General features: G+C 46.8%; 1 protein-coding gene across 3 annotated transcripts in view; it reads right to left on the bottom strand.

The window, feature by feature from the left end:
* Positions 1–23,663, bottom strand: part of TBC1D30 (TBC1 domain family member 30) — a 108,061-nt gene extending 84,398 nt beyond the window's left edge. The window contains exons 1-2 of one of the 3 annotated variants that reach the window (XM_017341953.4): positions 23,081–23,663; positions 18,376–18,540 (exon numbers count right to left, since the gene is read on the bottom strand). In XM_017341953.4, coding sequence (XP_017197442.3) covers positions 18,376–18,540; positions 23,081–23,546 — 631 coding nt within the window. In that variant the 5' untranslated portion in view covers positions 23,547–23,663. The remainder of the gene's footprint in view (positions 1–18,375; positions 18,541–23,080) is intronic. The other 2 variants (XM_089308616.1, XM_089308617.1) reach the window with 2 other exon arrangements.
* Between the last annotated feature and the right edge of the window lie 394 nt (positions 23,664–24,057).

Raw genomic sequence — 24,057 nt, 5'->3', positions numbered from 1 at the left:
ACCTGTAATATGAGTCCCAGCTGCTCCAATTCCAATCCAACTCCCTGTTAATGTGCCTGGGAAAGCAGCAGAAGACGGCCCAAGTGCTTGGGCCCCTGCTACCTATGTAGGAGACCTGGGAGAAGCTCCTGGCTCTTGGCTTTCAGCTGGCCCAGACCCAGGAGTTGTGGCTAACTGGGGAGTGAACCAGCAAATGGAAGATCTCTGTCTCTCCCTCTCTGTAACTCTGACTTTCAAATAAATAAATAAATCTTTAAAACCAAAAACAGGTAAATAAAGGCAAGTAGGATAGTGTGCAGGAAAAAAAAAAAAAACAGCATTAGGGCTCCTGAACTCACAGCCCCATACTGCTCACAAATTTAGCTCCTCCTGTAACAGGAATGATACTTATTATTACATTGTCCAAAGAACAACAACAAAAAATCCATTCATATGGATGTGGATGAACTGTTTATCCCCACTAAAGTCCTGTGTTCTTTAGCCCTCACTGTGGGAACCAATCATGAGACCCTCTGTCTAAGACCACAGCCCTCCACACACTGCAGGGGTCCAAGGCTGAGCCCCTTGTACCTTCCGGTGTGTGTGTGTGTGGGGGGGGCTCATAGGAAAACTAGGGCAGAAAATGCTCAGAGAGGGACACCTGTGTGCACTGGAAGAGACCTGCCCCAGAAGAGTCAAGGTGGCAGGATGGGGAACGTCCAGCCCCTGGGCAGTTTAAGGCCTGCAAAATCATTTGGTCTGTCCCTGCCAAAACAACCACAGGCAGGACTTAAAACTCAATGGAATAGCAGCAGATTAATTTTTAGGTTGGTAATTTTGTATGGCCCCCAAATGGTGTTACAAGTATCTAAATGGCCCTTGGAAGAAAAAGGATCCACATCCTTATGACAGAAAACAAGGAAATACATTCTGTAACCATTTTCTACTAATCTTTAATTAAATTATTGGTTCTTGAAATTGTATGATCTGACAAATCAGAAAACTGGTGGAGATCAGAGACAGGAGGGAGTCCAAGAAAAAGGAGCCAGTCTGCCCTCTACTGGCTATCCTGGGTAGTGGCAGCAAGAGGAGGATATTTTTCCTGGAGGACCAGGAGGAACCCCACCCCCAAAAAAAGGCACTCAGCTACAGCAATGTTCACGCATGACAGAAAGATCACAGGCCAAACGACAAACTTGACAGCCTTACTGATCGTGTTCTGGAACATCCCTTTCTGTAAATGGTGTCGGGAAAACTCGCTCTCTCTCTGCCTCTGCCTCTCTGTAACTCTGCCTTTCAAATAAATTAATTAATAAATATTTTTGGGCCGGCACCGCAGCTCACTAGGCTAATCCTCCACCTAGCGGTGCCAGCACACCGAATTCTAGTCCCGGTCAGGGCACCAGATTATGTCCCGCTTGCCCCTCTTCCAGGCCAGCTCTCTGCTGTGGCCAGGGAGTGCAGTGGAGGATGGCCGAAGTCCTTGGGCCCTGCACCCCATGGGAGACCAGGAGGAGCACCTGGCTCCTGCCATCGGATCAGCGCAGTGAACCAATGGCAAAGGGAAGACCTTTCTCTCTGTCTCTCTCTCACTGTCCACTCTGCCTGTGAAAAAAATAAATAAATAAATATTTTTAAAAAATATGTGAGGGGCCAGCGCTGTGGCATAGCAGGTAAAGCTGATGACTGCAGTGCCAGCATCCCAGTTCGAGACCTGGCTGCTCCATTTCCAACCCAGCTCTCTGCTAAGGCCCAGGAAAGCAGTAGAAGATGGTCCAAGTACTTGGTCTCCTGCACCCATGTGGGAGACCCAGAAAAATCTCCTGACTCCTGGCTTCAGACCAGCACAGCTCCAGGCACTACAGCCTTCTGGGGAATGAACCAGTGGATGGAAGATCTCTCTCTCTCTCTCTCTCTCTCTCTCTAAATACATCTTTAAAATAATAAAAAAGACACCATGTGAGATACCCACATCAAAGTGCCTGGCTCAAGTTCTGGCTCAGGCACTTCTGATCCAGCTTCCTGTAATGCACACCCCAAGAGGCAGATGATGGTTCAAGTACTGGGGTCCCTGCTACCCATACAGAAGATATAGGTTGAGTTCTAGGCTCCCGGCTTTGGCCTGGCCCAGCTCTGGCTATTGAGGGCATTTAGGAAGAAAAATAGTGGATGAAATCTTAATACCTCTCCCCTCCCCACCCCCGCCTTTCAAATAAAATGAAAAATAAATTAAAATTCAAATTAAAAAATAAAAAGGAAGCTAAAGCATTCTCCTTGAAACTTTGCCCCTGGCCCCCAGCAGCTTCTGAGGAGCGGCCCTCCCTGTTGGCGCTTCTGTCCCCTGCAGCCTGTCCAGCAGCCCCCCAACCTGTCCAGAGAATCTGCCCCTGGCGAGAGCCTCCCACACCCTGCCCAAGTCCTCGGCCCTGCTCCTTCCCCTCCCTCCAAGTGTCTCCCTGCCTCCCCTCTACTCCCAGGGCCCACAAGCTCCATGGGCCTGGTGCATGGGCTTCTGCCTGATGCTCCTCACATGCACTGCTCCTCTCCAGCCAGTGCGCAGTGCTGCAAAACATGAACACCAAGTCGTGCCACCCTTGTGCTCTGTGCTGGAGGACACCCCCTCCACCCCAGCCTCCCATCCTGCATCCAGCAACAGCACCCCAAAATGTCTGCTGCCACCCAGCCCTTGTGCCATGATCTCTGCCTGGAGGAGGGGTCCCCCACCCCTCCTGTCCATCCACACGGCACATTTCTGTCATTCCTTCCTGATGCTACTTCTTTGGAAGAGTCCCTGGTGCTTCACGAGTTGGGTGGTCCTCACCTTTGCCCCTCCTGCCCTTTGGACATACATGGCCCACTTTCAGATGTAATGAGAATTCCCAAAACACGTTCACGAATCATATGCTCCACAGAAACACGTAAAGTAAGAGCAATCTCCTTGCACGTTACTGGAGAAGAGTAAGGAATCTTTTGCCAATGAGCTTAAAAACTATGAAATCTTTAATGATGGTTATTCAACATCTCATCTTCAAATAATTCCATCTCATGAATTTTTAAAAGATTTATATATACATGTATGTATGTATTTAAAAGGCAGAGTGTTGGAGAGAGAGATCTTCCATTTGCTGGTTCACTCCCCAAATGGCAATAACAGCTGGGGCTGAGCCAGGCTGCAGCCAGGAGCCAGGAACTCCACCCAGGTCTCCCATATGGGTGGCAGAGACCCAAGCACTCGGGCATTATCTGCTACCTCCCAAGAGCATCAGTAGAAAGCTGGATTGGAAGCGGAGCAGCCAGGACTCAAACCCGCACTCTGATACGAGATAACAGGCATCCCAAGCGGTGGCTTAACCTGCTGCACCACAACACACACTCCTCAGCAAGTTTGTTTTGTTTTGTTTTCACTTTTTTTTATTTATTTATTTGACAGATAGAGTTAGAGAGAGAGAGACAGAGAGAAAGGTCTTCCCTTCTGTTGGTTCACCCCCCAAATGGCTGATACAGCTGGCGCGCTGTGTCGATCCAAAGCCAGGAGCCAGGTGCTTCCTTCTGGTCTCCAATGCGGGTGTAGGGGCCCAAGCACTTTGGCCACCCTCTACTACCCTCCTGGGCTACAGCAGAGAGCTGGACTGGAAAAGGAGCAACCGGGACTAGAACCTGGTGCTCATATGGGATGCCAGCGCCACAGGCAGAGGATTAACCAAGTGAGCCACAGTGCTGGCCCCAGCAAGTTTTTTTTTTAATGTGAGAAAAACATAGCAGTCTTTATGATTGTCTTAAACAGGCAAATATACAAATGCTGATGGAAAAGGTAGCCTCTAAACCTCCATGCGGCAAGAATCATGGCAATAGTAGGAAATAACATAGCCAAACAGCATTCTAAACATTTAAATACTTAACTCGGTTCTCGTAATGACCCTATGAAGTGACAGTTACCATCATCCCCATTTCACGGACAAGAAAACTGAAACACAGGGGGCTAAGGAACCTGCATGAGCCCACACATCTGCTAAGTGGAGAACGCAGCTCCAAGCCCATGTGAGAAGGTTGCAGAATCTACATCTTTAATCAGTCAACCCCCCTCGGGCCCCATCCGCGCTCCAAGGGCAGTCCTGCCCCAGAAGCCCAGACTTGTCTCCCAGACTGTCTCCCCTTCCTCTCTTCCTTCTCCAGGGGAAGGTGCCTAAAGCCAGACTCTAGCATGACAGATGCAGGGGCCTGAAAAGTGGTGCCAAAGAAAGACGATCAAGCAGAGAAGCAGGAGTGCAGGCACCGGTGCAGCAGCTAAGACACCCTTGGAACACACATCCCATACCAGACTCTGGGCTGGAGTCTGGGCTCCACGTTCCAATTGCCTGCTAACGCACACCCTGGGAGGTCACACTGAGGGCTCAAGTAGTTGGGTCCTTGCCACTCACCTGGCAGATCTGGATTGAGTTCCACACTCCTGGCTTCAGCCTGGCCCAGCCGCGGCTGGTATAGGTATTTGGAGAGTGAATCACCAGACAGATCTCTCTCTCTCTCTCTCTGCCTCTCAATAAATAAAATTCTTAAGAATGTTTTTTAAAACGAAGAGGAACTGTACATACAGAGATCATTTTGGGGTCTGGTTCCATCTTGACCATTAATCCATAAAATAACTCTCAGATAATTCAGCAAACTTTAAGATTTATTTATTTGACAGGTAGAGTTACTGACAGAGACAGGGAGAGACAGAAAGGTCTTCCATCCACTGATTCATCCCTCAAATGGCCACAACAGCAGAGCTGGGCCATCCCAAAACCAGGAGCTAGGAGCTTCTTCCAGGTCTCCCACGTGGGTGCAGGGGCACAAGGACTTGCTTTCCCAGACCATAGCAGAGAGCTGGCGGGGAAGTGGAGCAGCCGGGACACGAACTGGTGCCCATATGGGATGCCAGCACCACAGGCAGAGGCTTAGTCTACTATGCCACAGCACCAACCCCTCAGCAAACTTCTTGAGATTTTGTTTTGTTTTTCCACAGTAGAAGGACCTTCAGATAACCTAATGTACTCAAACCTGTCCTTCTCTAAGAATATCAGATCAACTTTGACTTGTCTAAGACTCCCTGTATCAGAACCACCTTCTCCTAAGCATCCCCCCAACGAATTTCACAAACATGCACAATTTTATCTGGAAACACTAAAACTCACTGGGAGTTCAGGCCAAAACATACTACACTTGAAAACCATCATTTGTTAGCTGATCATATTGGAAATCCAGATTTGGAATACTTCAGAGTATTAACACATAAGGTATAAAAATGGGAGTTATCCGAAAATCAACTTTAATATAACAGGACCACTATTAGAGTAATAACTATACTGTAAATTTTTTTATTTGTTTCTCTGACTTCATTTCTCTGAAAACTCATCAAGGATACTGTGTATTTTCATCTTTGTATCCCAGCATACAGAAAGTACCCAACACAGAACTTTTAATTATTACAACTAAATAAGCTTGGCGCCACAGCTCACTAGGCTAATCCTCCGCCTGCGGTGCTGGCACCCCGGGTTCTAGTCTTGGTTGCTCCTCTTCCAGTCCAGCTCTCTGCAGTGGCCCAGGAGTGCAGTGGAGGATGGTCCAAGAGCTTGGGCCCTGTACCCGCTTGGGAGACCAGGAGGAAGCACCTGGCTCCTGGCTTCAGATCGGCACAGCGCGCCGGCACAGCGTAGCAGCCACTTGGGCGGTGAACCAACGGAAAAGGAAGACCTTTCTCTCTCTGTCTAACTCTGCCTGTCCAAAAAAAAAAACTAAATAAATACACACACACACCCCCCAAGGTACTGCAAGAAGTTTGTGGGGAAATGTAATTAAATTTTTGCAGTTTTCACAAAATGTATTTTCCATGAACTTTTTAAAGACCCTTCCCACAGATACAGATTTAACATTCCAAAGGACTTTTCCTTTCATATTCAAAACATTCCAGATAGGTAGGGACAATATTATGGCCCATTTGGTGAGCAAATAAGCAAAGCAAAGTGGAGTGGTAGCTGAGTAGATGTGTGAAGGTAAGTCTCCAGTGTTTGGTTTGGATGAAAGACAAAACTGTTTACACACTGATTGAAAGACCCAGTAGAGATGGAACAATTGATGAAGGGACATCAAGCATGGTGAGTCCTTAAGTAGGGAAGAGAAGGTGAGTCCCGCGTTTCCAAGGGCAATAGGACAGTCCCACGTTAGTCCCCAGAGGAAGGCACTGAGAGCAGACAGGAGGATGCGCACATTCTCTGGACTGCTTACATTTCAGTTCAGATACAAAGCGAACACAGCAGCTGAGGGTGAGATCAGAGAATAGGATGCAAAAAGGGAGAGAGCGTGTGAACAGACTGTGGAAACACAGCAGGATGGCGGGCAGCCCCATGGGTGTCCACGAGGCTGGCAGCCACCCGCTTCAGCAGGGAATAGTCAGCATGGTATGTGTGTCTCTGGCTGCAGTCAGCTTTGTAGGTGCAGACACGGGAGGAGTAGAGATTTGGGTATTCTGTCAGGAGGGGATGGTAAATGGAGAGAGCACAAATGAGCGGAGTAAGTCATCCCAGTGATGAACCCCATTCTAGACAGAACTAGCCGGGAGCGAAGCAATGGATCTTTGCTGATCACTGCTAGGTCAACTATCCCATATGAGATGAGAGAATAGGGATGCAATAGGCCTAAGCCATCATCCTTGACTTCAGGGAGCTGTCAACATTAAGCACTACCCCAGGGGTCACGCTGCTTTTCTGCTCATTACAATAGCCCCATAAGCTTAAAAATCCCCATGTTCAGATCATGGTCTATGCCATTCAAGCCAGAATGGCTGTGAGTGGGATACAGGCAGTAACTTCAAAGATCCTCAAGGAATTGCAAGACCAGGAATACTGTAACTGTTTATTTCCTTACATGGAAAATGACATTTGAAGGTTTAAATAAAATTCTCAAAAGTAAGCATTCAGTGTAAGTTAAGATTATATAAAAATATAATATTGTGTTTTGCTGTTGATTAGAGATCTGGCATTTAAAAATGTAGTCAATTGTCCTATAAAATAAGACAGTCAATTCCTTTGGGGGAAAAATACTTCAATTAATCTTGCATTTATACTTAGGATAAAAAACACTTCAAATTGGGAGGTGTCAATTTCGATAGGTTCTTCATTACTGTGTTCCCAGCACCCACAGCACACCCGGTAAATCGTGGAGGCAGAATAAATATTTACAGAATGAATACTACTTCTGAAACACACAGCCTGGAAAAAATGGCTTCATGGAGCTATCTCTTTTTGAAAACGTAAAATGATTAAAATCTCCCACTTTTGGAAGTATTCTCTCATAGCTAAATACAAAAATGGTCATAATATATGTATATAAGATTTTTCTGAAAAGAGCCCATGTATTAATTGTGTATGCTGTCCATCCTAGTTTGTATCATTTTTAGTTTAACAGACTGTCCTATTTGATGAGTTGAGACGCAGAGAGACAGAGGGACACAGAGAGCTTCCATCAGCTCTCTCCAAATGCTTGAAAAAGCAGGACAGAGACAGGAGCTGGTAGCTAGGAACTCTGCTTAGTTCTCCAACATCAGTGGCAAGGGCCCAACTTCTTGAGCCATCACCTGCTGCCTCCCAGGGTCCACATTAGCAGGAAGCTGGAATCAAGAGCAGAGTCTACACTGTACCCCTGGTACTCCAGTATGAAACACGAAGCATCTTAACTACTAGGCCAGACACCCTAGCCTACACAGAGAACATAAACCAACGTCAATACAGTTCTAATGAAAGCTTAGGAGAGAAATCACCCCCTCTGACCAGCTGAGTTTGACAGATGCTCTTCATTCTCCCACGCCCCACCTGTGTGTAAACAGAAACCATCTTTATTTCTCTTCTAGATCTCAATTATCATGACTACGATTCAGAAATTATTTTTCTAAAAGTGAGTTCCTGTCGCTCCCCCTCTTCGTGGAGGAACGACACAGGACCCTGCGCTGTTCTTTCGTCTGCTCGGCCCTCCCCGGGTTTGCTGCTGGTTCTTCCCGGGTTGGCTACTATCCCTTCCACCTCCGTGGAAGGGCAGTTCCCCCTGGCCGCATTCCCCACTTCCGCAGGGGAGCGGCACACCGCCGGCCGGCTCGTCTCGGGGGCTGCACAGGTGTTCCTTCAGCTAGATGTTCCCCATAGATGTTCCTGGTGCATGCCGTCTCTCTCCTCCTTTATAGTCCTCCTCCGCCAATCCCAACTCGGCTGCCCACACGCCGAGTACGCCGCTCTCCAATCAGGAGCAAGTCCTACAGTTTATTGGTTGAACTGGAGGCAGCTGGGTAGAAGCTGTTTTCTCCTCTCCCAGCGCCATATTGTAGGAGAGCAGATGCATAGAATAAGTCTTAATTCCAGTAACTTAGTCTAGTCCGAGCTGCTCCCCACAGAGGAGAGCAGATGCATAGAATAAGTCCTAATTCGAGTAACTTAGTCTAGTCCGGATTGCTCCCCACAAGTTCCCTTCATAATGAGGTCACCAGAAAGATAATTTTTTTTCAAAGTCACAAGAATTTGTAAGAAGTCTAAGGTTTAAAAACTATTTTATTATGAAATATTATACAAATTTACAGTATATGTAAGAATAAATAATGAAAAAATGAAAAAATTACAACTATAAGACACTAAAGAGTCTAATGAAATGAGAATAAACTATTAAAAATAGGTTGTAAGGAATTTTAATCAATCATTACATATGGTCATATTCTTACCAAGTTACTTCAGGGTAGACAAACCTGCTAATTACATGTCAAAAATATACCTGAGGGGCCGCCGCTGTGGCACAGTGGGTAAAGTAACCGTCTGCAGTGCCGGCATCCCATACGGGCGCTGGTTCAAGTCCCAGCTGTTCCACTTCTGATCCAGCTCTTTGCTATGGCCTGGGAAGGCAGTGGAAGATGGCCCAAGTCCTTGGGTCCCTGCACCCATGTGGGAAACCCAGGAGAAGCTCCTGGCTCTGGCTTCTGATCAGCGCAGGTCCAGCTGTTGTGGCTGTCTAGGAAGTGAACCAGCAGATGGAAGACTTCTCTCTCTCTGCCTTTTTTTTTTTTTTTGACAGGCAGAGTGGACAGTGAGAGAGAGAGAGAGAGATAGAAAGGTCTTCCTTTGCCGTTGGATCACCCTCCAATGGCCGCCACAGCTGGCGCGCTGCGGCCAGTGCACCGCGCTGATCCAAAGGCAGGAGCCAGGTGCTTTTCCTGGTCTCCCATGGGGTGCAGGGCCCAAGCACCTGGGCCATCCTCCACTGCACTCCCTGGCCACAGCAGAGAGCTGGCCTGGAAGAGGGGCAACCGGGACAGAATCCGGCGCCCCGACCGGGACTAGAACCCGGTGTGCCGGCGCCGCAAGGCGGAGGATTAGCCTAGTGAGACGCGGCGCCGGCCCTGCCTCTGCCTCTCTGTAATTCTGCCTTTCAAATAAATAAATAAATCTTAAAAAAAAAAAAAAAAAAAAACCTGAGAAACCAGACGTTCTAGCCAAGAAGTTAAGATGCCTGCATCCCATATCAGAGTGCTTGGGTTCAATTCTTGGCTCTGGCACTTGACTCCAGTTTCCTGAAATCACAGCTGCCCCCCAGGGTCTGCACAGATGCAAATCCATCTATTTTGGTTTCCACCAAATACCACACTAAAAATACAGTAATGAGTTTTTTCCCCCCAATCTAACCCAGGAGGACCAGGGGAAGAAAAAAAAAAAAGCAGCAGCAGCAGAGAGAACAACAATGGATTTTTGCAGCTGACAACGCACAGACAAGCAGAAATGGATTCAGCAAATCCTAGAAAGCCAAATCTCAAACAGAGGAAAATGAAAATCCAAGCTGGCCAGTGCCGCAGCTCACTGGGTTAATCCTCCGCCTATGGCACCGGCACCCCAGGTTCTAGTCCCAGTCGGGGCACCGGATTCTGTCCCTGTTGCTCCTCTTCCAGTCCAGCTCTCTGCAGTGGCCCGGGAGTGCGGTGGAGGATGGCCCAAGTCCTTGGGCCCTGTACTTGCATGGGAGACCAGGAGGAAGCACCTGGCTCCTGGCTTCTGATCGGCGCAGTGCACCTGCCACAATGCACCAGCCGTAGCAGCCACTTGGGGGGTGAACCAACGGAAAAAGGAAGACCTTTCTCTCTGTCTCTCTCTCTCTCTAACTCTGCCTGTCAAAAAAATAAAAAATAAATAAATAAAAAGAAAATCCAACACACATTCCACAGAAGACCCAGAACTGGCAAGCAGTCCTCCAGAGGCTTGATGAAGAGAAAGGGGAGAAAGCCGTGGAGGAGTACTCAGTACTCAGAGTCCTGCCTCTTCTCCACCCTGATGAGGCTGAGAACCACACTTCCACTCCTGCAAAACGGTCAGCATTAAAGCAGAGGCCTGGACAACCTGCTGAGAGTGCATCTGTGACGTGATGAGACGCATAGCTTGGGTTTTGTCCAGACTTCCTGGCTCATAGCTCCCACAGCCCTTTTTATTTCCTAAATGACTACAACAGTAAGGTTGACACTTTCAGCCTTTGGCCCTTGGTTCCTACAGCAGCTTCCGAACAGCTTCAGTGAGATGGAGGTTAAAAGACAGTCTTCTGTTACAATGCTGGGGTGCTTCAGGGCTCAGAAGGCGAAGTCTCTCTGCCTGCCCTTCTGTACCCCCTTCCCCTGCTGTGTGCTCCCCAAGGAAGGTCCTGGGGACTAAAAATACACTCTACTCTCCCCCTACCTTTCTGTCTTGAAGCTGGTCATAGAGAAATGACCTTGTCTCACAGCAGATTAGACCCCCATTTCAGAAAAGGTCCTGCCTCAGACCAGGGAGGAAGGACACTGCACAGAGAGGCCAAGAAGAATCTGGACAGACAGGCCTTAACATGCTGCTCTGCTCAAACTATTAACACTGGACACAGGGCCAGCAGGTGCAGCAGGTAAAGCAACACTGGCATCCCATATAGGGCACAGGTTCAAGCCCCAGCTATTCTGGTTCCCAGCCAGTTCCTTTTTTTTTTTTTTTTTTTTTTTTTAAGGCAGAGTGGACAGGGAGAGAGAGAGAGAGACAGAGAGAAAGGTCTTCCTTTACCGTTGGTTCACCCTCCAATGGCCGCTGCGCAGTGTGCTGGCCCGAAGCCAAGAGCCAGGTGCTTCCTCCTGGTTTCCCATGCAGGTGCAGGGCCCAAGCCACAGCAGAGAGCTGGACTGGAAGAGGGGCAACCGGGACAGAATCCGGTGCCCCGACCGGGACTAGAACCCAGGGTGCCGGTGCTGCAGTCAGAGGATGAGCCTATTGAGCCGTGGCGCCGGCCGCCAGTTCCCTTCTAATTTGCCTGGGAAAGCGGCAGAAGATAGTCCAAGGACTTGGGCCCCCTATCACCCACATGGGAGACCAAGATGGAGTTCCTGGCTCCTGGCTAGGCCTGGCTCAGCCCTGGCCATTGTGGCCATTTGGGCAATGAACCAGTGGGTGGAAGATCTCTTTCTCTCTGTCACTCTGTTTTCCAAATAAATAAAAATAATTATTTTTAAAAAGGCATAGGATTGTACACATTTTGTCCATTCACTTTTTTTTTTTTTTTTAAGGAGAGAGAAAGACAGACGAAGAGATCTCTCATCTACTGGTTCACTTTCCTAATGGCCACAACGGTTGGGGCTTGGCCAGGCTGAAGCTTGGAACCAGGAACTCAATCCATGTAAGTGGCAGGAACCCAACTACATCACCGGCTGTTTCCCAGGGTGTGGATTAGCAGGAAGCTGGAATTGGGAGTGGATCCAAGATTTGAACCCAGATACCAAATGGCATTTTAACCACTGTGCCAAACACCTACCCCTCACGTTTCTATACAACTATTCATGCTTCAATCATGCTTAAATAATGAAGTCTCTGTATTAAAAAAAAAAATTAAGGTTTCAGGGGCCAGCACTGTGGCATGGGGGTAAAACCTCTGCCTGCAGCACCAGCACCCCATATGGGTGCCAGTTCAAGTTCCAGCTGCTCCACTTCCTATCCAGCTCTCTGCTAATGTCCCTGGGAAAGCAGAAGAGGAAGACAGCTAAAGTACTTGGGCCGCTGCACCCATGTGAGAGACACAGAAGAAGCTCTTGGCCCAGCTTCGGCCATTACGTTCATTTGGGGAGTGAACCAGCTGATGAAGACCCCTCTCTCTCTCTCTGTCTCTGTCTCTATCCCTCTCCCTCCATCTGTAACTCTGCCTCTCAAATAAATATTTAAAAAATCATTTGAATAATATGAAGGGATTATCTTTAGAAAAAGATTTTTATCTTCATGCTTCTGTATTTTCCCAAATTTCTATGAATATATTACATTTTTAATAGTTTCATTAAAACATAATTCACCTACCACAAAATACTATATATAAATGATTTTAGTGTATTCACAAAATTGTGAATCGCCACTAATTCTGTAATATTTCCATCACTCCAATATGCCACTGGCATATGCCACTCCAGTCTATGCCACTGGCTGTCACTTCGCATTCCTCTACTTCCAGCCCTTGGCAACCATTCATCTAACATTCTGTCTTATGGATTTGCATATTCTGGACATTTCCTTTTTTTAAAGATTTTATTTATTTGAGAGGTAGTGTTACAGACAGTGAGAGAGAGAGACAGAGAGAAAGGTCCTCCTTCCGTTGGTTCACTCCCCAAATGGCGTCAATGGCCGAAGCTGTACTGATCTGAGGCCAGGAGCCAGGAGCTTCCTCTGGGTCTCCCACATGGGCGCAAGGGCCCAAGCACTTGGGCCATCCTTCACTGCTCTCCCAGGCCATTGCAGAGAGCTGAATCGGAAGAGGAGCAGCCAGGACTAGAACTGGCGCCTATATAGGATACCAGTTCCTCAGGCCATGGCTTTAACCTGCTGTGCCACAGCACCGGCAACATTTGGACATTTCTAATAGAATCATACAATATATGGAGCTTCGTGCCTGACTGCTTTCCCTAAAATTAACATTTTCGTGGTTTAGCCATGTTGTAATATGAATCAATACTTCACTCCTTTTTAAGGCTGAATAATGCTCCATTGTATGGATAATACCACAATCTGGTTATCCACTCATCCCCTGGTAGATAGCTGGATTGTTTTGGTTATCATGAATAACACCTCTATAAACACTCATGTCCAAGTATTTCTAGGAATACTTTCTTCAATTACCTTGGATAAATATCTAGGAGTGGAATTTCTGGTTGGGTATATTACTGTTATAATTTAAAAAGAACCACACATGGAGCAAGGCATTTGGCACAGTGGTCACAACACCACTTGGAAGCCTGCATCCTATATCAGAGTGCCTGGTTTGAATCCCAATTCTACTTCTGATCCAACTTCCTGTCAGTACATACCTTAAGAAACAGCAGATGATGGTTCAAATACTTGGGTCCTTGCTACCATTGTGAGAGATTCAGACTGAGTTCTGAGCTCCTGACTTTGGCCTAGCCAAGCCCTGGATATTGAGGGTATTTGGACAATGAAGCAGCAGACAGAAGATCTCCATCTGTTGTCTGTGTGTGTATGTATCTCTGTGTGTGTGTGTGTTTTGGTGCTTTTCAAATAAAATGGAAAGCAAGAAAGCAAGTAAAGGAGGGAGGGAGGGAGGAAGAAAGGAAAGTGCTTTAAAAATACACACACAGGGCCAGTGCTGTGGTGTAGTAGGTTAAGCGTCCGCCTGCAGGGCCAGTATCCCATATGGACACTGACTGCTCCATTTCCGAGCTAGCTCCCTGCTGATGGCCTGGGAAAGCAGTGGAAGATGGCCCAAGTGCTGTGGGCCCCTGCACTTACATGGGAGATCCAGAAGAAGTTCCTGGCTCCTAGCTTCAGATCAGCTCAGCTTCAGCCATTGCGCCATTTGGGGAGTGAACCAGCGGATGGACGACCTCTCTCTCTGGCACTCCCTAACTATGCCTCTCAAGTAAATAAATAAATCTTTTAAAAAATACACGTACATAGGGTTGATGCAGCATGGCAGGTAAAGCCACTGTCTGCAATGCCAGCATCCCATATGGGTACATATGGGTGCTGGTTCCTGTACCAGCTGCTCCACTTCAGATCTCGCTCCCTGCCAATGGCCTAGGGAAAGCAGCAGAAGACAGCCCAAATACTTGGGCCCCTGTCACCCATGTGGCAGCTCCTAGCTTCAGACTGGTCCAGCCGTGGCCATTGCAGCCATCTAGGGAACGAACCAGAGAATGGACTATCTCTGTCTGTATCTCTCCCTCTATCTCTGTACTCTTTCAAATAAATAAATACATCTTTAAAATACACACACACACACAAACTGGCTTGTGGTGGGAGATGTTAAGCTTCAGTGCTACAAACTCAAGGCCACTCAGATTCCTTTCCCTGCCACTGAGGACAAAGTTCTGTTGTAGATAAGTCAGCCACAGAATGTGGAAAATGAAGATCACGCAGCCATTTGATAAAGATCGATCACCGCCAGGCATTTACGACAGAAAGTGAGATTTAATCACATCACTGTCAGGTGCCAGGGTGAACATACAAGAAAATGAGGCCACAGGCTGTCTACAACGTCTGTACTCACTGGCAAGGCTGACATAAAGACAACACTCCCAACACTCCCATAGATACACACATTGTGTGCATGTTTTCTCTCCTCACACTCTTCAGTGACAACTAACTATTGTGTAATCCATAATTTCACAAACTCAGTCAGCGTAACTTAAACATTTACCCCATCAGTGCAAGAGACTGCCCAATTCTGCAATGATAACAATTAACGTGAACCCCTCTCCACCGTCAGGAAAAACAGGTTGAGCAAAACACATACAAATCTTAATATCAGGATCAGTCTCTTGACCAAATGTCCTTTGTATTTTTCTTGTTATTTTGCAAGTAATAAGTGGGTTTTCCTGCAAATCAAGCTATAATTGTTCAAAAATCCACTTGGCCAAGAAAAGATAAAATAGTTCATATGCAAACTATGTTGAAGCAGGACAGTCTAATAAACCTGAAACGCCATTTTATGTCCTTTGTAAATATAGATTTCTTATTACTCAGGTGTATCCCAAAGATATTACATAGTTATCTATGTCATTGCTCTGAAAAAGTAGGACTCTCTTGTATGACAGTTTATGGTAACAGAGTGGACTTTTGAGAAACCTATCATCTTCAAATTCCATCTCAACCACTTATCAGCTGTGCGACCTAAAGGAAATTACTTAACTTTCTAAATCTCAGTGTCCTGATAATATTTGCCTAAAAATTTTCAGCATCGCCATAAAACATAAAAGCAAGAATTTGGTATAAAGCATGTACTCAATGCAAGGGTAAGCTCTGTTATTTTTACTAGCTTTTATTTTAACATTAGTAACAAATTGGTTATCCTAGGATGAATGATTAAATAGAAGGAGGGAAATACGCTCTTCTATTAAAAAAATCAACCTTCCTCTTCTTTTTCCCATCCCAGTGTTAACACTGAGAGACACTATGGATATGGTATAGGATACCATAAAGTCTAAGCAGTTATATCATTTGCGTTAGAAATGAAAATGATCTGGTCATTTTGGTTCATAATCCATACTTAAGATTCTTACTAAACTATTATCTTTGGCAAATTAACAAGAAACAACTATTTTAATAAAAATTTAAAAGTTCTACTCTACAGTGTGTTATGAAGGGAAAAAAAGTCACTTATGCAAAGAATTACAAGCATCGAATCCACAGAGAGGCAAAAGGGAGACTATCTGGACTTTCGCACACATTCTCTCTGAATACATCACTGAAAACCACTCCTGCAATGAAAGTTCAGTTGTTCAGTGTGACAGAGATCTCAACTCTTCAGAGCTCTAATAAAATGCATTTACTGTAAGTTGACTTTAAGGAAAGAAGCAAACACGCTACCACAGGAATCAGACACTTAGTCATAAAATATCTCACCTCTGAATTTCTACAATGGATATGCAACCATTCGGACAAATTTTAACACTGTCTACGTCTCACACAGCACAGTATCACATGATGAGAATGATTCTAATGCAGTTATGGCAACCAAAAAAATTCTCTTCCCTTTCATAGAGTCCCATTACTGAGGTGAGAACTGAACTCGCAAGAAAAGAGGCCAGACAACTCCATGTTTTCTGCAGTGCAAACCCTTGGCTGGAACTAGAGACAACTCACAGATTCACAAATTAAACCAGGTATTATGGGCACACTCTTCTTAAACACATAGGTTGCCAGTCCTTTTGTCAATCAAGTAAACAAATCTAAATAATTACGAGTCTCTAATGACTACCAATGGAATCTACCAAGCATGACCCTGTCCAGCCTGGTATCTCCTCTGTCTCCAGATACCTGCTCCATCCCTTCTCTTCTATTTCTCCATAGATGGAAACTCTATGCTTTTACCATTGTATGTGCTTCACTTCTACTAAAAACAGTAATAACGGGCAGATAAAAAGTAATTGAAAGAAGAAAAAAATAAAAACAAAAGTATCTCTTGATAGAAAGGGGAAAGTAATATTAATTTTATCTGACACTTTTGAATCAATCAAAGTCCATGAAAACTGTCAAGTACTTTTAACACATGCCAACCTTTTGTAAATAGATATCATAGATATGGACACACACACTCTTATTAATTCTCCAGCTATTTCAGACAAATGCCTGGCTCTGGAGAAAATCCTGTTCAAAGCCAGCCTACTCAATCACATCCCTCCTTATTACAGATCATAATGACATCATTATGAGACTCAAACAGAATTCTGCTAAATACACACTAGGTGAAAATGTCTTTCATAAAGAACATGGATAATAGTTTGGGGATAACAAGCAGCAATATAATAAAAGAGGAATCAAAGAGATGGGAATTTTCATTTAATAACTGACGTAAAAATGGAAAATTAAACCATTAGTTTTATATTACTTGAGATTAACCAAACCCTGAAAACTGGTTCATGAAAACAAGCACATCTCTGCCGGCACCGCAGCTCACTAGGCTAATCCTCCACCTTGCAGCGCCGGCACACAGGGTTCTAGTCCCGGTCGGGGCGCCGGATTCTGTTCCGGTTGCCCCTCTTCCAGGCCAGCTCTCTGCTGTGGCCCGGGAGGGCAGTGGAGGATGGCCCAAGTGCTTGGGCCCTGCACCCCATGGGAGACCAGGAGAAGCACCTGGCTCCTGCCATCGGATCAGCGCCGGCCGCGGCGGCCATTGGAGGGTGAACCAACGGCAAAAGGAAGACCTTTCTCTCTGTCTCTCTCTCACTGTCCACTCTGCCTGTCAAAAAATAAAAAAAAAAAAAAAAAAAAAAAAAAACAAGCACATCTCAAGTTGGAATTTAAAAAATAAAAACACTCTAGGAAGTGACACTTCACACAGAAAATATGATAAAGGAACAAGAAAAGGCAACTTTCACATGCACCCGAACAGTTGCCCCAGACATTTTATGAAAATGCATCACTTGTGCCTTTCTTGACCATACCTGAACATACTGTTCTGCCGTGCTGCATGTTAACAGAGAATGCAAAAAAAAAAAAGTAGGGAAATGTTAGCAGAATAAAATGCAAAACTATTGCATGGAGAAGTATAAAATTAGTTCACAAGCTCTTATATCTAGTACTTAACATACACTAGTAATTTAACATTCTTTCCATTTCCTTACGCTTTTTGTAAAAACAACTAGTTTTAACTCCATTAACAAGCTGAGCAGTTCTTAGTTATGAGTGGGTTACTCAGAGAAGGAGTTCAGTCATTAAACTATTTTGCTCCTTTCAGACTTCAGAGTAAATTGTAAGGTCCTGTTAACAAGATCTCCTTTTCAAGTCAATCATTTAATTCCCTCATGAGAGCAACACCAAGAACGAGCAAACAGGGACATGCCTTTTAGATGACATCTATTTCATCCTGTTTCAAAAATAAAGAGCCGAGTCATTATTTAACATAAATAAATAAATATTTGGGTAAAAATAATCATTATCAAAGTGAAGTACTATCTCTAATATACAACAGGACTAAAGTTGTAACACTAAACATGAAATACACACTTTAACCAAAAACAGGACGTTGTCTAACTTGTTCATAGTACTGAGTTCTGAAAGCAAAAACATCAGTGTAGAACTTTTCACAATACCCTTCTCCGAAATGCTTGGGACCAGAAATGTTTCTAATTTCAAAGTTTTCACTTCTTGAAATATTTGCATAGATTTTTACCAGTTGAGCATCCCTACTCGGAAAATCCCATATCCAAACTATCCAAAAATTCCAAACATTTTGAGCATTATGTCATCATTCGAAAAGTTTTGCGTTCAGAAACATTTTGGATTTTTGGACCTGGGATGCTCAGTCTGTATTCAAAAACACAGTACTGCCTCAGCTTCACCAACGTTCCAGTCGTATGTGGCCCAAGGACTAATGCGCAGCCATACTTACTTCTCTTCTGCGACACGGCCTGCAAGCAAGCAGTCACAATATCACAGTTCCTCTGTACTTTGTGCAGAAGCCTGTCTCTCTGCTTCAGCTGCCGAAGTAACTTCGCTGACTGTACACCGACTCTGAGCGTGAGCTCTTGAAGGATAATCCTCAGCTCACTGGTGTCTATCAGCAAACGAAAATAAGACAGTAAGTACTTTGAAAGAATACGAGGGCATTTTAAGAAATTTATGGAACGTATTTTGAAATCCATGCAGTTTTTGCACAATACACATTTCCATTAACTTTTTGAAAATCTCTATACACATGGATTTCAAAAATTTTGTACTCAATCATCTTTTTAAAAATAATTATTTATTTTATTTGAGAAGAATAAAAAGAAAACTCCCATCTGCTGGTTTACTTCGAAAATGCCCACAACAGCTAGGGCTGTATCAGGCTAAAACCAGGAGTTGGAAACTCAGTTCAAGTCTCCCACATGGGTAGCAGGGGTTCAACTACTGGAGCCATCACTTGCTGCCTCCCAGGCTGCACATTAGCAGGAATCTGCAATCTAGAGCAGAAACAGGACTCATGCACTCTGATGAGAGACATAGCAACCTAAAGCTGAAGCTGGATTAATCCAAAGCCAGGAGCTTCTTCCCAGTCTCCCATGCAGGTAGGTGCCCAAGCCCAAGGACTGGATCAGAAGTGGAGCAGTAGGGACTCAAACCGGTGCCCTTATGGGATGCCAGCACTGCAGGCAGCAGCTTTACCCTCTATGCCACAACACCAGCCCCTTGTGTGTGGTTTAGATCAGTCATTTTTAAAGGAATCTGGAGAAACTACAGAGAATCAGAAGAAAGCAAAAGCCATGTCCAAAGAGTAATAGCCTGATGAGTGTAGCCAAGAGTTGCAGGGAATGATGTAATATTCATATGTGACCATACCGTGCAAAATGCATTTGACCTTGAGTTAAAAAGAACAGTTTTTAGATCTGCCAACTATTAAATGATCTTAGGCATGGTAGTGCTCCAAGTCTCAAGTTGTGCCCAGCACACAAGATAATGCTGAGAAACCAAAGCACACAGTCTTTACAATGATTATTATAAATACCACCTAAAGGAAGAATAAGGAATTACCCAGAAAAAAGGGCCAGTGCTTCCTCTCTAAGTTCAAACCTTGTGGGATATAAGGAGAACCAAGGGCACCCTGAGGTTAAAAGAAAACCTTTGGGTTCTAAGGATGATCAAATATAACACAAGCTGCAAGAGGAGACCTGAGGCTCCTCACTCCCAGGCTCCTTCAGATAAAGCAAATATCTTTCTTTGAATGTTCAAGTAATTTTCTTTATAGAAATAAAAGGGGTAGTTGCCGGTGCTGTGGCGCAACAGGTTAATGCCCTGGCCTGAAGCGCCAGCATGCCATATGGTCACCGGTTCAAGACCCGGCTGCTCCACTTCCTGTCCAGCTCTCTGCTGTGGCCCGGGAAATCAGTAGAAGATGGCACAAGTCCTTGGGCCCCTTACCCGTGTGGGAGACCCAGAGGAGGCTCCTGGCTCCTGGCTTCAGATCGGCACAGCTCCGGCCATTGTGGCCAATTGGGGAGTGAACCATCGGATGGAAGACACCTCCCTCCCTCCCTCCTTCCCTCCCTCTCTCTCTCTCTGACTTTCAAGTAAAATAAATTTTTTTAAAAAAAGAGAGAAATAAAAGAAGTAGGAATTGCCTGGCATTTTAATTATGCTTTTGTTCCACCAAAGAGTTTTTACATTATCTTATTTTCAGTGACTCTTAAGGTACCTGTAACTCTCGGAATCATATGCATTGCTTAATATGAGAAAATATTTTGGAGTGTGGAAATGTCTCCTACAGCAGTGTCTGTGGGTTTATAAGCATTGTGGGGACAGAAACAGGTCTCTTTCATTTCTGTATGTCCTGTGGCATTGGCCAAAGCCCCTGCCACAGTGTCTACTGATTGAGGGAAAATGAGGAGAATCAACTGATGACCTAAGACCAATGTTCATTCTAAGGAATCCCAGGATATATAATAAAAATACGTAACATTGAGCACTTTACACACATTAACATATATAATTCCCTCCACAGTTCTCTGAGGTAGGAATAATTACTACCCCTATGTATAGCCACAGAGAGGTTAAACTGCTTGTGCATGATCCCACAGCTAGTGAGGAAGAGTGGCAGTTATCAGCCCAGGAGCATGACCCCAAAGTTCCTGCCCTTAACCATGGATACACCAAAAAGACGGTCCAGATTTGATTTCTGAAGAAACCAGCCTCACCTACACAAAGGAGCTGCACACGGTAAACATCTAAATAGGGGTGCTGTTGGTGCTACAGTAAAATCCCTGACAGTGAGAGGACAGAAGTCATGTACAGGCTACCTGCAATAAAGAAGACTCTTCAGCAATGCAGACTAGCAATGTTAGAGGGGGTTGTTCTGACCCTGAAAATCAAAGAACCTAATAAACAGCGTCATGTAGGCAGACTACTGTATCCATCACCTGATTCTTTAACCAGAGCACTCTGATGATGTTTATCAACAAAGAGGTGTGTTGTGGATGTGTGAACAGGGCTATTCTAACACAGCAGCTTGTTCATCCCCGTAGGGTTTATGAACAAGGAAAGAAAGGGTTAGCAGGCAACTAGCTGTGCAACAAGACTTGGGCAAAACAGACTCTTACAGGGCTCACGAATGATTAATAGAGTGAGCGGTCACTCAGATGAAATCCATGTGCAGAGCTATAGTGCTACCTTTTTTTTTTATCCCTAACTCCATCATTAGCTACTTCTTCATCCTATCTTTTTTTTTTTAAGATTTATTTATTTATTTCAAAGGTAGAACTAGAAAGAGAGAGAGGAAGGGAGGGAGGGAGAGAAAGAATCTTCCATCCACTGGTTCACTCCCCAAATGGCCTCAATGACCAGTGCTGGGCCAATCTGAACCCAGGAGCTTCATCCAGGTCTCCCACGTAGGTACAGGGGCCCGAGCACTTGGGCCATCTTCCACTGTTTCCCCGGGTGCATTAGGAGGGAGCTGGATCAAAAGTGGAGCAGCTGGGACTCAAACTGGTGCACACATGGGATGCTGGAGACACAGGCATTGGCTTTACCCACTATACCACAGGGCTCGCCTCTGTGACCTTCTTTAAACTTTAGCTTACCAATTTTCCTCTTACAAAAGGAAAGTTCTAATCTCCCAAACCCCTTAAACAAAAGTGAATTGTGTGGTAAAAAGAGCACCAAATCACAACTCTTAAAAATTGATTGTTTATTATTAGAGTCTGACATACCTATGACCCCATGGAACTTTTGACAGAAACACTTGGAGAACAGCCAAATAACCGTATACAACGAAATGGCCAAATAGTGAGGCCAGTGTTGTGGGGTAGCAGGTTAAAGTCTCCACCTGCAGAGTCCCCATCCCATACAGGCCCAAGTCCAAGTCCCTGCTGCTCCACTTCTGATCCAGCTCCCTGTTAATGCCCCTAGGAAAGCAGAAATGGCCTCAGTCTTTGGACCCCTGCACCCAAGACGGAGACCCGGAAGAAGTTCCTGGCTCCCAGCTTCAGTCTGGCCTAGCCCTGGCCATTGCAGCCATTTGGGGAATGAACCAGCAAATGGAAGTTCACTCACTTTCTCTCTCTCTCTCCTTCTGTCTGAAACTCTGCCTTTCAAATAAACAAAATAAATCTTTAGCAAAATAAATAAATAATCAATCAGGCACAACTCCAGTCATGGTCCCACACCCTGGGAGGAAGGTGGAAGCCATTTAGAACAATCAACTGGGAAAAAAAATTCCTCTCTATGAAGTCGGAAGAGGAAGTTGAAAGCTGTTTTCATAGATCTGAGAAAGCAGACGATGTATTATTCTTCTGGTGTGTGTGTTTTCCTTTCCTGGAGCCAGCTGGACTGATGGAAGACCACGGTGCAGTACTCTCTCTCTCTTCCCTCCCCTCGTGTTGTAGCACAAGGACCTTACTTTCAAGAAACCTGCGGTGCCTGCGTGTCTGTTTTCCACAGCTGACTTCATTTTACACACGGAGCTCCTGATCCGTGCATACAAACGACAACTGAAATACCTGTTAGCGCCTGAAAAGGGTAGCTGTTACCAACGGGTGAGGAAAATCTCTCGGTGATAATGGACAGGAGCATCAGCAAACGCCAAACTAACCTCTCCCCCTCTGAAAGCCAAGGCGGTTCTCGGATCGACCTCTCCCTGCCCGCTGAAGGAACCAGCAGGAGCCAAGGCGCTCGGGCTCTCGGCTAAGCCGACACCAGGAAGAAAAGATGCGAACCGAACAGCCGGTGAGCTGCTCGGAACCCTGCGTGCTGGCAGAAACCGCGTTCACACTCTCGGCTTTGAAACCGCACGAATTATTCGGCCTCACTAGTTAAACACTATCCAGGAGGCGTGGCCAGCAAGGCGGACTTGGGAGGGAAAAAAAATAAAAGCCTGCTCTCCCGGCGCCCTGTAGGTAGATCAGAAACTCCAAACCTGTCCTAACAGCTGTGCAGGTCTTGGGCCTCCGCACCACGCCAGCCCCTGGTCTCACCCACCCGAGAAGGGGTGGGCCGGGCGGGGGCATTAGGGACTGGGTGCGCTCATGAACCTGTGAGAGTGCATGGCCTCTCAGGCCCGGCGCGCGCAAGGTGAGCGCCGGAGCGCGAGCACACGGGGCGGGGACCCCCTCCCCGGGCCTCACCTTTCTGCTGCAGGTACCGCCTCTGGTGCTGCTGGCTCGGCCGCTCCTGCAGCTCCTGCAGCACGCGGGAGTCACAGGCGGCCCCGCGGCAGCCCAAGAACACGTCGGAGCCCGAGGCCTCGGTGGAGCTGTCGAGGCTGTCGCGACGCGGCCGCCGGGCCCAGGGCCCCGGGCCCGAGCCCGCCGCCTCCTCCTCTTCCGTGCAGCTGTAGAGTTCGGTGAGCAGCCCGCTCACCAGGGACGCCGTGCGGCTCGTGCGGCCCCCGATCTCCGGCTCCTCCTCGCCCTCCCACGAGTCGCGGGAGCCCCTCAGCCGCTCGGCCGCCCCCTGTCGAGGTGGAGCTTCGGCCACTCCGGGGACAGATCCCCGCTCTGCCTCTTCCAGCCCCGCTTCGCCGCAGTCGCCGCCGTGCAACTCGAGCTCCGCGCGCGCCGTCCGGCCCCCGCCCGCGGGCAGCACCTCCATGGCCCCCGCGCGCCGCCGCCGCTCTGTCCGCCTAGCCCCGCCGGCCAGTTCCGGGAGGAGGCGCGGCCTCGGCCGGGCCGGGGGAGCCTGCGGCAGGGCGCGGCGCCAACAGGCTCCGGACTTGCCGGATCTTCACCTAAGCCGCTGCGCTGGGCGCCCGGCCGGGAGAGCACGCGGATGGCCACGTCGCCGCGCTACCTGGGCACACCTGCTGCCGGCTAGGCCGGACTTGGCCCGGGAGCGCTCTCGGATGCAGGAGAAGGACGCGGCCAGAACGCGCTCGGGATGAACCCGTCAGCCCGCAGGGGGAGGGCGCTCCCGCCGCTGCCACCTTCACCTGTGAAGCACGTGATTGAACCCAAAAGGAGGGCAACCCTGGCATCCTGTTCCACCACCAGCTAGAAACAAAGCCAGTAAACTGGCCGAGACCAGGAGTCCCTTCTTTTCACACGCGGGGCACTTTGCCCGGCCCTTCTCACCTTCCCACTTGGTCTGGGCGCCCGGGCTTAGC

Source organism: Oryctolagus cuniculus, chromosome 11 (assembly GCF_051225735.1).
Source record: "Oryctolagus cuniculus isolate XC-2025 breed Fujian yellow rabbit chromosome 11, ASM5122573v1, whole genome shotgun sequence".
NCBI classification, from domain to species: Eukaryota; Metazoa; Chordata; class Mammalia; order Lagomorpha; family Leporidae; genus Oryctolagus; species Oryctolagus cuniculus.
This window is presented reverse-complemented; position numbering and strand designations above follow the sequence as displayed.